The sequence below is a fragment of the Pleurodeles waltl genome, chromosome 1_1 (genome assembly GCF_031143425.1).
Source record: "Pleurodeles waltl isolate 20211129_DDA chromosome 1_1, aPleWal1.hap1.20221129, whole genome shotgun sequence".
Lineage (NCBI taxonomy): Eukaryota > Metazoa > Chordata > Amphibia > Caudata > Salamandridae > Pleurodeles > Pleurodeles waltl.
In genome coordinates, this window is record NC_090436.1 from 308,549,039 (window position 1) to 308,562,918 (window position 13,880).

Here is a 13,880-nt window from a genome sequence, read left to right on the forward strand (position 1 = left end):
ATGGCATGTCTGGCTTGATAATTCCAGAGCAACTCAAGACAGCACAAACCGCTGCATTGTGTTACTCTGCCCCGGGAAGGTGTTCCATGGGTGGTGCGTGGGTGTTCTCATGCAACACCAATGTATTTTGTCATATTCCCAGAGTTACCATAAATGTTAGACCTGATAATGTGCCAAAACTGCTACACCTCCCCAGGTGAGGCATAACGAGAAGAAATATTTCTCCTCATTGTTTCCTCTTTCTATGTGTGCTGCACTCTGCGGGACACATAGAAAGAGGAAAATGCCTAAGAGGATTGTTTTGTTTAGGAAAATGCCCCTTCCTACACAAAAACAATCCTGCTTACAATGCAGGCAGCACATTGTGAGCCAGGGCTGGGAAAACACAGGAATGTGCTGTATTTCTTTTAATGTGCCCTTTCCCTGTCAAGCAGCAAGGTGGCTTGCTGCAGTGCGTCTCATAATGATAAATCTGCCCTTAGATTTATCTGAGCTGTGTGTTGCGATGTCGGCAAAGCCCTGTCCACTAACAAGGACAGGTAGGCCTTTGCACCCAAAAATAATGCCTCCTTGAAGAAGGCTCTTAGAAGGAGAAAAGATTTTACTTCTCTTAATTTTTCATACATTGCATGTGTGTTCCACTGAAAGTCACAACGGGGTAACATTTTTAAGGTTAGTTCAAACAGTATTTCTTTATAGAAGGGTACACGTGCTATAAAAAACTTACGCTTGACATCATAAACACATCCTTCCACTAGGCAGCCTGTGATAGCACCAGGGGGAGTATCTTGATGTGCTTTGCTGGTGCAGTGCAGAGCTGAGTACCTGTTTTATGAGCTTGCTGTGAATAAAGTGATTTCAATTAACTTGATATATCTCTAAAGTTAGTGCTTTATTTTCAGATCGTACAGCTCAAAATAGAAGGATTTGCCTCCTTCGGTTTTTGAGCTGTGCTTTCTGAACATAAAGCACTAACTCAGAAAAATATTCAGTTAAATAAAATCACTTTATGCACTGCTGGTGCATAAAACAAGCTTTCAGCCCTGCACTGCGCAAGACAAACCCGTCATCATGCTGTGGCCCCAAAGCTGGGGAAGAGAGTAGTACTGCCATATTGTAGCAGATACGCCTCTCTGATGCTCTGATGCTCTTTGCAACACAGTGTAGCAATTATGGTTGCTTCATTACGTTGTGCTACAAATGATAAAATAACCCCCCCAAGTTGCTCAGACCAGATTTTCTAACATTTTGAGTCATGGTTGTACCACTTCTTTGGTGCAGCCACGATGCAAAAGGCTTTTCGAGACTTACAAAAATAAGCAAGGGCTGATTTGTGTTGCCTTCACAGCATTGTAAAAAAAAAAAAGAAACAAAATGCAAAGCTTTGCTTTGCCTTGCATTACATTGCATCACGGAGCTGTTACATGGATTGAGCGTGGACTTTCCTATGCATCTATCCATGCATTTTGACACAAAGTCTGATTTTTTAAAGGAAGTAAACCTGATCCGCAGGGCGTAAACAGAGCTAGTGCGCCCTATTATAATGAATGCAACTCGCGATGCCCTGGGTGAAATACAGAGCGTCTGCGTCAAAGCTACTCCTTGTTTCTCTGTGTAGGTGGAACCGGCCTGCACTTTAAAAAGGGGAGAGGGATCCCCTTGCAAGCAGATGGCGTGAGTGACTGCACTCATCTGCGAGGGAATGTGTGGGGGTCCTTGTTACCGTTTTCACCTCTCGAGAGGGCTACCCTCAAAGGGTGCACTGACTGTGCACCAACGTTTTGTGGCACACTTTCAGCGTGCCTCCTAGAGGTATGTTTGCATCTGTGTCTGCTTTTATACTAAATTGTGGGCACAGAGGCCAGAGATTCTCTCATTTGAGACCATGCCCTCTCATGATAGTGCTGACGTTTCATGTGCGCCAGCGCTATCAGTATTACAGAAGGAGGCGTACAAATGTCTGCCACCTCTGATGTTTCATGTGCACCAGCGCTATCAGTATTACAGAAGGGTCCGTACAAACATCTGCCGCCTCTTGTACAATACCATTGTGCTCCAGGGATGAACAAAGCATGTGCACATACCATTTTATGATCCCGGGCGGAGTTTCTATAACAGCCCTTGGTTATTCACATCAGAAGCTCAGGGGCATATTTACTAACATATCACACAATGCAGGGCAGCAAGCAAAGTCACTGCGCTGCTGAACGGGAGACACCAGAAAGACGCCATATTTATGAAGATATGGTGCATTTCTGCTGTCTCCTACTACTGTATGCTGCCTAGCGCCAGGGCAAACGTATCTGCCCCATGGTGCAGGGGTGTCTGCATTACAGACAGGATTGTTTTTGTGCATAAAAGGATACCTTCATGCTCAAAAACAATCCTTACAAGCAATTTCCTCTTTTTATGTGTGCTGCATAGAAAAAGGAAGTAAGGAAGAGAAATAAAGATATTTCCCATCCTTACACATGCTTCAGGGAGGTGTAACTTTTTGGCACAATCTCAGCTTTAGTCACTTTAGTAAATCTAGGACTGTCTCAAAATCCAAGTGTGGATCCACGGGGGTGGCTTTGCGCGACTTAATAAACGCCAAAAAGGAATTTGCATCGGGCTACCACATGAAAGTGTTGCACCACCAACACGAAACCTTAGTATACCTGACCGTCAGTGTCTCCTAGTGGTGTTCAAAATAATATAGAAACAACAAAGGAAAAGATGAGGTGTGTACAGATTGACGAAGAATAAACACGGGTTGGGCAGCTGGCAAAGGGAGCATATGGATTCTCTCTTGTAAGTAGCTTAAGTAACAATAAAATGGGCAATTTTCATCCGAGTATCCATTCGTCAAAATGAAGTATGCTATTGAATTATCATGGGCCGTTTCGTCATTGCCGATTTAATCATGTACAGATAGATAAGACTAGAACTCCTTTTGTCAAAGTTGTTGTAAATACTCATTCTTGATTCGTAGGTTAAAACGAGCCTGCTGGCCTGATGTGCCAAATCCCGGAGGGAGCAGTGTGACAGAATGGCCTGACGATATATCCAAGGTAACGCGGTATTCATGCTTCTGTGCTGTTCCTTGAAAACCTATTTTGGACTTGAACTTTGACCAGAAACCTTTATGCATTTATGAGTTATGTCTGAGCCCACAATTCGTTTTTGAAGGTTATTATAAGTTCATGCCTTGTTGTATAGTATCAGTTAACACAGCTAGAGACAGGGTATTTCTCAGAGGCAGTAAAAAAAAAATCTTAGAAACTAAGGGCCATATTTATACTTTTTGACGCAAAACTGCGCTAACGCAGTTTTGCGTCAAAAAAATTAGTGCCGGCTAACGCCATTCTGAAGCGCCATGCGGGCGCCGTATTTATTGAATGACGTTAGCCGGCGTTAGCCGCCGGCGCCATCTGGTGTGCGTTAAAAAAAACGACGTACACCAGGCACCGCCGGCGTAGGGGGAAATGGAGGTTGGGCGTCAAGAAATGGGGCAAGTCAGTTTGAGGCAATTTTTGCGCCTCAACCCGATTTGCGCCATTTTTTTTTCACTCCCAACCCCCATAGAAATGACTCCTGTCTTAGCAAAGACAGGAGTCATGCCCCCTTGCCCAATGGCCATGCCCAGGGGACTTCTGTCCCCTGGGCATGGTCATTGGGCATAGTGGCATGTAGGGGGGCACAAATCAGGCCCCCCTATGCCACAAAAAAAAATAAAAAAAATACTTACCTGAACTTACCTTAATGTCCCTGGGATGGGTCCCTCCAGCCTTGGGTGTCCTCCTGGGGTGGGCAAGGGTGACAGGGGGTGTCCCTGGGGGCATGGGAGGGCACCTCTGGGCTCCTTCAGAGCCCACAGGTCCCTTAACGCCTGCCTTTTGCAGGCGCTAAAAAACGGCGCAAAAGCGGCCGTAGGTAATTTTTTTTGACCCGCCCACTCCCGGGCGTGATTTTTGCCCGGGAGTATAAATCCGACGCACATGCCTCGGAGTCGATTTTTTAGACGTGAACGCCTACCTTGCATCTCATTAACGCAAAGTAGGTGTCCACGCTAAAAAGTGACGCTAACTCCATGGACTTTGGCGCTAGACGCGTCTAACGCCAAAGTATAAATATGGAGTTAGTTTTGCTTTGAAATTGCGTAAAAAAAAACGACGCAATTCCGGCGCAAACGGAGTATAAATATGCCCCTCAGCTCTTCACTGTTAAGTCATCATGATTTGTGCAGGAACACACTTTCGCTAATTCTTCGCCCAGAATTACCAGTTTGGATGCAGCATTACTGAACTGGCAGTGTAGGGCCATGAGAGAATGGAACTCGGCAATGGCACCGACCCTCCTGCTTTTCCCTCACTCTGGGCCACTTGTCACCACACAGATGTTGTCGGTTTTTCTTGCTGAAATTACGTGGGGACATAACTTGAAAGCTTGATGTTCCTACATAGCCCATAATGCCAATGAAATGGGACTGGTAACTACACAGTGGAATGTTTTTATTTGCTAATCTTTCAGGCAATGCAGGCAGCAAGCAAAGTTGCTATGTTGCGGTGCATGGATGGGAGAGAGGAGAAATGCTCTATATGTGCAAAGATATGGAGCATTTAACCTAGTGCACTGTGTGCTGCCTACCACCAATGCGGACACAATAGTGCAAGGTTGCCTGCAGTATGGGCAGGATTGTTTTTGAACAGGAAGGGACACCTTCCTGCACAAAAATAATCCTTTATGTCATTTTTCAGGTTCTACATGCGCTGCAGAACGCAGCAAACGTGGAAAGAGAAACTAATGTAGAGAAATAAAGCTACTTTTCCTCATTATGCCTACTTAGGGAAGGCATAGCATTTTGATGCATTCCCTGGTTTACCAGCTTTAGTAAATCTGGGAATATGCCAGAATCTATGGATGGATGCATGGGATTGTCCTTGCTTCACCCATGGAACTCTTCCCTGCTTTAAATGGAAAGTAAAGCAAAGACTTGACAAGTCTGGGCGACAGTGTTAGTCACATCGTCTCAAAATCTCTACTTTAATTTTATGGTCTTGATGTTGAGTGAAAGAAACTTCAAAACAATTTTGTAGGACAATTAGCACACTTTCACAGTTACTTATAGCCTGATCGGGGCAGGATCTTCACTTTATTTTTATTTCTTGTTTCAAAGAAAAGGTTTCCTCAGGGTATTTTTAAAGTTCCATTCATGCTGTTCTGATTAAGAGAAACACAGTCTCAGATTCACAAAGAATTTGTGTAAGGGTTGTGTTACATTTTTTTTAACACAGATCTGAAACACAATCCAAGTGTTCGCATTCATCCACCGTTAGATTCTGACGCAAATCCTTTGCTACATAGAATTGTAGGCTCAGATTTACAAATAGTTGGGGGAATGCGGGTAGCGAGCAAATGTGCTGCGCAGCATTGCGTAAACTGGAGAGAGCAGAACTGCACCATAGCAAAAAAGAAGTGGAAAGGGACCCCTGCACAAAATTCATGCCCTATGCCAATGTCCTCTCTGCATGCGTGCTGCAGAATGTTGGTATGAAAGAACAGTAATGCATCGCATAATGGTAAATATGGTGCATGCCTGCTATTTCCCTTTCTTGCAGCACAGTGCAACAAGGTGACTTGCTGTGTTATCCGATTTTTTGCTAAATATGTTATAAAAATGTCACTCTGTACTGGGTGAAAAGGAAAGGTCAGGAATATGCTGCATTTACCATTATATAGTGTATTGCTGCCCTTTCCAAGAACTGTTTTGGCTGCCTAGCTCCAATGCGGACACCCTTGCTACATGGTGTAAGGTTGCCTGCTTTGTAAGCAGAAATGTTTTATGCAGGAAGGGACACCTTCCTGCACAAAAGCAATCCTGAAAGGCATTTTCCTCTTTCTATGTTTGCTGCATAATGCAGCACACCTAGAAAGAGGAAAAAACAAGCGGAAATAAAGGCATTTCTCCCTGTTACAACCCACTTAGGGAGACGTAGCATTTTGACGCATTTCTAGGTCTACCATTACTAGCAAATCTGGGAGTGCACCAAATTCCATGGGTGAAAGCGTGGGAACACCCACACTCCACCCATAGAATGCCTGCCTGCCCCAGACTAATGCAAGGCAGCGATTTGCACTGCCTTGTGTTACTCTTGATTTATCAAGCCATGCAGGGCGTGGCTTGATAAAGCTCACTTAGGTTTTGCATCACCCTTGCACCATCTTGTGTGGCACAAGGGTGACGCAAAACCTTGATAAATCTGGCCCATGTGTTGTACTATTTAGCTGTAGTCCTGATTAAAGTGCTATTGTTCTCAAGTAAAACACTAGCTGGGTAATCATTTATCAACTGTTGTTATATACTTCATTGAGTTCGAACATGCTACCAAACACCACCTCCCTGAGCAATTCTTGGATTGCTCCACATCCCCTCTTGGATTGCTCCACATCATCTCCTTAGCCCTTGACCCCTGGGGGTCAAGGGCTAAGGAGAAGTACGTGGTGCTTAGTTTTGGGTGCAACTGTAATTTTAAGCTGTAGGACCCCAGTGTTAAAAGATTTTCATTGTTACAATCAGAGCCAACTAACCCATAGGTCTCCTGAGAAAGTTCACACAATGTTGCACTCTTTTCTTCCTAAAGACTAAGGAGCTAGACAGATGAAACTTGCGCCCACGTGTACTCATTTTTCACGCAAGGCAGTACAGCAACCACTATGAGGAATACAGCACAAAACCATATCTGGTAAGATTCTCCTGCTGTTGCTATCAATTTAGGTCTACTACAGACACAACGATAATATCAAGGCTGGACTTTGACAACGCAGACTTGGTGGGTGTGCCACAATCCATATACGGTCATTTGAAAGTCTCCTTCCCTGACTAAAATCCTTGTTGAAAAAGTAACTCCCCTATTCTTGCTACATTACAGTGGCTTCCTATTGAGGCAGTAACTAAGGGTATCTCATTTAAATACTGGCGGACGGGTTACTCCATCACAACGGTGATGGATATTCCATCTGCCGAAATCTGAATCCCATAGAATATAATGGGATTTAGATTTCAGCAGACAGGGTATTTGTCATCGTTGTAACTGCGTAACCTGCCCACCAATATCTAAATCAGGCCCTAAGTTCCAACTGGGATGCTTCACTTACAAGACCCTAGATATTAATACACCAACATACCATGTGAACCTACTCACAATCTCTGGCAGCAAGGAGGTCTACAAAAGCCTTTGGATCAGATTTACTAACGCTGCTCTGTGTTTGTGCCACAATGCCAGTGCAAAGTGTTGCTTTCAGATATACTTTCCTGCACAAATCCTGACTTGCATGGGAAAGTAGCCTAGAAGTAGCACAAAGTACTGTGCTACTTTGCATCAATGGGGCATTCCATTGGTGGTACAAAGGCATCCCCATGCAGCCACCTTGGATTTCCACCCAAAGCCCTTTCTACTAAGAACAGTAGACAGAACTTTGGCCCATATTTATACTTTTTGACGCACAACTGCGCCAACGCAGTTGTGCGTCAAAAATTTTAACGCCGGCTAACGCCATTCCAAAGCGCCATGCGGGCGCCTTATTTATTGGATGACGTTAGCCGGCGCTGCGGACTGGTGTGTGTCAAAAAAAATGACTCACACCAGGCAGCCCCGGCGTAGGGGAAAATGGAGCTTGGGCGTCAAAAAATGGGACAAGTCAGGTCTGAGGCAAAATTTTGGCCCTAACCCGATTTGCGCCATTTTTTTTGACGCCCAACCCCCATTGAAATGACAGGAGTCATGCCCCCTTGCCCAATGGCCATGCCTAGGGGACTTATGTCCCCTGGGCATGGTCATTGGGCATAGTGGCATGTAGGGGGGCACAAATCAGGCCCCCATGCCACAAAAAAAATCGAAAAAATATACTTACCTGAACTTACCTTAACTTCCCTGGAATGGGTCCCTCCATCCTTTGGTGTCCTCCTGGGGTGGGCAAGGGTGGCAGGGGGTGTTCCTGGGGGCATGGGAGGGCACCTCTGGGCTCCTTCTGAGCCCACAGGTCCCTTAACGCCTGCCCTGACCCAGGCGTTAAAAATCGGCGCCGTTTTTTAAGGCCTGCCCCCTCCTGTGCGTCAAAATGACGTCACAGTATAAATATGGGGCACAGGCCTTAAAGTCATTTTTTAGAAGGGAACGCCTACCTTGCATATAATTAACGCAAGGCTGGTTCACCCTTCTAAAAAATGACGCACATGGTGGAACTTTGACGCCCGTGGGGTCGGACATCAAAGTATAAATATGGGGCAGTGTTTGCGCCGAATGTGCGTCAAAAAGTTTGACGCACATTCGGCGCAAACAGAGTATAAATATGCCCCTTTGTGTCACAAAATAACACTTCCTTGCTGCATACACAAAGGCCTGTATTTTTGACGCAAAAGCGGCGCAAACTTACAAAATACCATTGTATTTTGTAAGTTTGCACCGCTTTTGCGTCAAAGAATGGCGCAGATGCGGCTCAAAGAAAGTATAAATATGGGCCAAAGTTTGATAAGCGTTTAATTTTCTCAAAATCATTACAACTTTGCAAGTGTGTTGTAAGGCACAACAGACTTAGAAAATGGTAAAAGTTTTAAACTATGTCTAAGCTTAGTATTTGTACTGAAGAGTAACCCTTCCAGAGGTTAAATGGTGTATGCTTTGGCACAAAGCAGTCTAAATGTAGCCAGTGCAGGAGGTAGAGAAACAGTAACATGTCTACATAAATATGATGCCGTTCTCCCCACTCCAATTTATGCAGACCAGGACAAATAATTTTTTGGAGACCAGAGTCTTCTTAAAATCTGGAGCCACAACATTGTTATAAAGAGAGACATCAGTGGGCACAATGGGAGATAGTTGACTAATTCTTTGAAAAATGTAAGCGTGCAAACATTTATCATACTTTCACACATTGCAAAACAGCAAGACACCTTGCTGCGCTATGTGAAAGGGAGAGGGCAGGACTGTGGCGTATTTAACATTTGTTGTGCATTCCTGTCATCTCCTTGTGCTGGCGCACAATGTGCTGCCTTGCGCCAATGTAGGCACTCTTGTGTGATGGTGCAAGAGTGCCTACGTTGTAGGCAGGGTTGTTTTTGTGCAGGAAGAGGCACCTTTCTGCACCAAAACAATCCCCATAGGCATTTTCCTCTTTCTAAGTGTGCTGCATAATGCAGAACACTTGGAAAAAACAACAAGGAGAAATAAATATATTTCTTCTCACTGCACTTCCCCTGGGAAGACATAGGCCTTCATTACAACCCTGGCAGTCGGTGGAGAAGTGGCAGTAATACCGCAAACAGGCCGGGGGTAAAAAAAATGACATTACAAGCATGGCGGTGACCGCCATGCCAAACCGCCACTTCTCCACTCCGACCGCCAGTGTGGTAATGACCACTGGGCTGGAGACTTCAGTCACTACACCGCCGGCGGCATCACGACCCCGCATACCGCCATGGATTTCGTGGGGTTCTGTGCCGCCACAAAATCCATGGCGGTAGGCACTATCAGTGCCAGGGAATCCGTTCCCTGGCACTAATAGAGGTCTCGAACACACCCGCCTCCCCATAGTCCTCCCCCCAAACCCACGACCCCCCTACCACCCCCAAAAGGTGGTAGGACCCTCCTCCACACACCCCCACAAACATTGACACACACACACACACCCTACATGCACACTCACACAACTACTACACATACACGCACACATACACACAGACATAAACGCACACATTTCCCATACACACACCACACCCCCGCATGCATACACGCACTGACACACCCCCTCTACACACTCACACGCACACACCCATGCACGCATACAACACCCCCCCACCCTCCTCCCCTAAAAGGCGATCACCTTACCTGGTCCGGTGATCCTCCGGAAGGGAACGGGATCCATGGGGGCTTCTCCGCCGCCAGCACCCCGTCACCAGAACACCACCACGCCGAATCCTAGGTTGTGATTCGGTGGGCTGTGTTCTGATGACGTGGAAGTGGAGCAGCCTCCACTTCACTGCCGACCGCCAGTATGGCTGCTGGCGGCTCTCCGTCCGGAAAAGGGCAGAGGGCTGCCAGCAGTTATAATACGCTGTGCAGAAAACCACCTGCACTGGCGGTCTTCAGCACGGCGGTACCTCGGCGGTCTTGAGAAAAGACCGCCTAGATCCAAATGAGGGCCATAGTATTTCAATGCATTCCCAGGTTAACCAGTGTTGGTAAACATAGGAATGTGCCAAAATCCATGAGTGGATACATGAGACCACGAGCACTCCACCTATGGAACACTTTCCCAGGCAGAGTGACGCAAAGCAGTGACATGCGCTGCCTTCTGTTACTCCAGATTTACCAAGCAATGCAGGGTCGTGCAAAGTGGCCTTGTGTTACTTTGCAAATCTGACTGTAGGGATTGAGTTGCCCTTCCGATACCCTGCATAATGCAAGAGCAACATAATCCCTTGATAAATCTGACCCAAAAAGTCTAACCTGATTGGTTAGTATTCTTCAATTTTACAAACTTTTCCAGTGTTAAGATCTCCCCTCTATTCCTCTATTTAGGGTCAGTCCAGGGTTGAGAGTGGTGGCTGACTGAAGGAGCAGATTTATAATTCTTTCACACAGCGCAACACAGCAAGCCACCTTGCTGGCGTGCTCTAAGGAAAAGGGCTGGAATTCACTGTTTTTACCATTATACGGTGCATTCCTGTCCATTTCTAGTGGTAGTGCAATTCCAGATGCCTAGCGCTGATGCAGGCACCCTTGCATCATGGTGCAAGGATGCCTACATTGCAGGCATGATTGTGTTTATGCAGGAAAGGACACCTTCTGGCACAAAAACAATCCTCTGAGGCTTTTTTCCTCTTTTTGCACACATAGAAAGAGCTAAACAAAAAAGAGAAATACAGATATTTCTCCTAGTTATGCCTCTCTTGGCAAGGTGTAGCATTTTGACACATTCCCAGATCTACCACTCATGGTGAATCTGGGAATGCACAAAAACCTATGGGTGGATGTGTGGAAACACCCGCGCCCCACCCATAGAACGCCTTCCCAACAACACAGAGTAACACGAGGCAGCAACTTGTGCTGCCTGTGGCACTCCATTTTGGTTGTATGATGGGAAAATGCATGCCTTTACCCCACATACTTTTACCATGCAGTCCCCAACCATGATTGCTGTTCCATATTGTGAAGAAGGTAAAAAAAAACACGTATTTTTCAATAAGAAGGTATTAGACATTTAGGGGTCATTCTGACCCTGGCGGTCGGCGGTGAAGCAGCGGTAAGACCGCCAACAGGCTGGCGGTCTTTTTTCATGTATTCTGACCATGGTGGTTACCGCCATGGTCAGCCGCCGCTTCACTGTTCCGACCGCCACGGCGGTAATGACCGCCGGGCTGGAGACCTGGGTCTCCAGGCCGGCGGTCGTCACATACCGCCGGCGGTATTCCAACCCGCCTGACCCCGGCTTACCGCCATTGATTTCATGCGGTTGGGGACCGCCATGCAATCCATGGCGGTAAGCACTATCAGTGCCAGGGAATCCCTTCCCTGGCACTGATAGGGGTCTCCCCAACCCCCACCCCGACTCCCTCCCCTACCCCCCCCCACCACCCCCAAAAGGTTGCAGGACCCCCGTCCCCCACCCCGATCCCCAACATATACACACACATACACACATACAGGCACGCATCCATGCACATACACACACCCCCCACATTCATGCACGCATCCATGCACATACACACACCCCCCGCATTCATGCACGCATCCATGCACACACACACACCCCCCCGCATTCATGCACGCATCCATGCACATACACACACCCCCCCGCATTCATGCACGCATCCATGCACATACACACACCCCCCGCATTCATGCACGCATCCATGCACATACACACACCCCCCTGCATTCATGCACGCATTCACACGCCCCCTCAATATACACATACGCACACCCCCATGCACGCACACAACTCACAACACCCCCCCACCCCCCTTCCCTAGCGGACGATCACCTTACCTGTTCCTGGTGATCCTCCGGGAGGGAACGGGCAGCTCCGCCGACACGCCAACAGAACACTGCCACAGCGAATCACAGGTCGTGATTCGCTGGGCGGTGTTCTGTTGGCGTGGCGGTGGAGGTGGAGCTACCTCCACTTCCCCGCCTGCCGCCAGTATGGCTGTTGGCGGTTCTTCGTCCGGAAACGGGCGGAGCGCTGCCAACAGTCAGAATGGCCCATGCGGAAGACCGCCAGCACGTACGGCGGTCCCTCGGCGGTCTATTGAAAAGACCGCCGAGGTCGGAATGACCCCCTTAGTCACGATTTAAAACCCCACTTTCCAACGCATATTTCATTGTAATTATCGAATGCTCCATAAAAACATATAAAAGGAGCCATCCACCGTTTTGTGATTAGTGGTAAACTGTCTTGTGACCACACATACCGAGTCCAGAGAAGATCAACCCACCCATTTGCAAATATTGCCATCCAGCTACACAAGTAAGTGTAATCTTACTTTAAATCATCCTAATAAAATGCCAACAAACCCAGAACAATTTTTTTTAAATTATTTCACAGACATTCTAAAAGTTATCTTCAACTGCCACCTTCAAGCCATATACTACTGTTGGAACTTTGTAAGTTACCATTCACCCTTTATTTTATAAAAATATATAAATATAAAATAATAAAAAATATTAATATAATCATAACTTACCTATGACCTAGAATCTACTTAGGGAAAGTGCTGGACAAAGACTGATGTTAAAATGTTCTAAACATCAATGAAAACTTACCCCAGAGCAGGAGCTGGACAGTGTCTGGGGGCAAAATTACTATTCTAAGTCTGCCACATACTTACCTTAGGACAGGTGCTGTACAGTGACTGGGGGGATAAAATTACTATTCTAACTCCACGGACTACTTGCCTCACGGCAGGTGCTGGGCAGTCTCTGGGGAGCAAAATTTCTATTCTAACTCCGCCGAGTACGTACCTCAGGGCAGGTGCTGGACAGTGTCTGCGGGGCAAAATTACTATTCGAATTCTGCCGAGTACATACCTTAGCGCAGATGCTGGACAGTGGCTGCGGATCATAATTACTGTTCTAACTCTACTGAGTACTTTCCTCAGGGAAGGTGCCGGACAGTGTATGGGGTGCAAAATTACTATTGTAACTCTGCTGAGTACTTACCTCAGGGCAAGTTGTGGACAATGACTATGGGGCAAAATTACCATTCTAGCTCTACTGAGTACTTACCTCAGGGCAGGTGCTGGACAGTGTCTGGGGAGCAAACTTACAATTCTAACTCCACCGAGTACTTACCGCAGGGCAGGTGCTGGACAGTGTCTATGGGGCAAAATTATTATTTTAACTCCGCAGAGTACTTACCTCAGGGCAGGTGCTGGACAGTGACTGGGAGGCAAAATTGCCATTCTAACACAACTGAGTACTTACCTCAGGGCAGGTGCTGGACACTGACTGGGGGCAAATGACTATTCTAACTCTACTCTGCCAAGTACGTACCTCAGGATAGGTGCTGGACAATGACTGGGGGGGCAAAGTTACTATTCTAACTCCACTGAGTACTTACCACTTTTTCCTATCCAGCAAGTAGAGAGCAAAATCTGTGAAACGTCCCACACCATACTTAATCAAAAATCACCAGTATATAGGCATGCTACTTCAAAATAAAAAAGCTAACTGGAAAAAATACCAAAACTCATGAATTTCAGCAAATATTTCACACTTTTCCTTCTAATAGATTTACAATAAGCAAACAAATGGGACACAACTACACACCACTAGAATTCACCTCTTTTAATATTTTAAACCACAAAGGAAGATAAAAAGAAAAACACCAGGTAATAC

General features: G+C 46.4%; 1 protein-coding gene across 1 annotated transcript in view; it reads left to right on the forward strand.

Annotated features, from left to right (window-relative positions):
• The window catches only part of IL31RA (interleukin 31 receptor A), a 1,545,596-nt gene that overhangs the window by 1,478,311 nt on the left and 53,405 nt on the right, over positions 1-13,880 (forward strand). Inside the window, exon 16 of the mRNA XM_069222232.1 lies at positions 2,975-3,053. Coding sequence (XP_069078333.1) covers positions 2,975-3,053 — 79 coding nt within the window. The remainder of the gene's footprint in view (positions 1-2,974; positions 3,054-13,880) is intronic.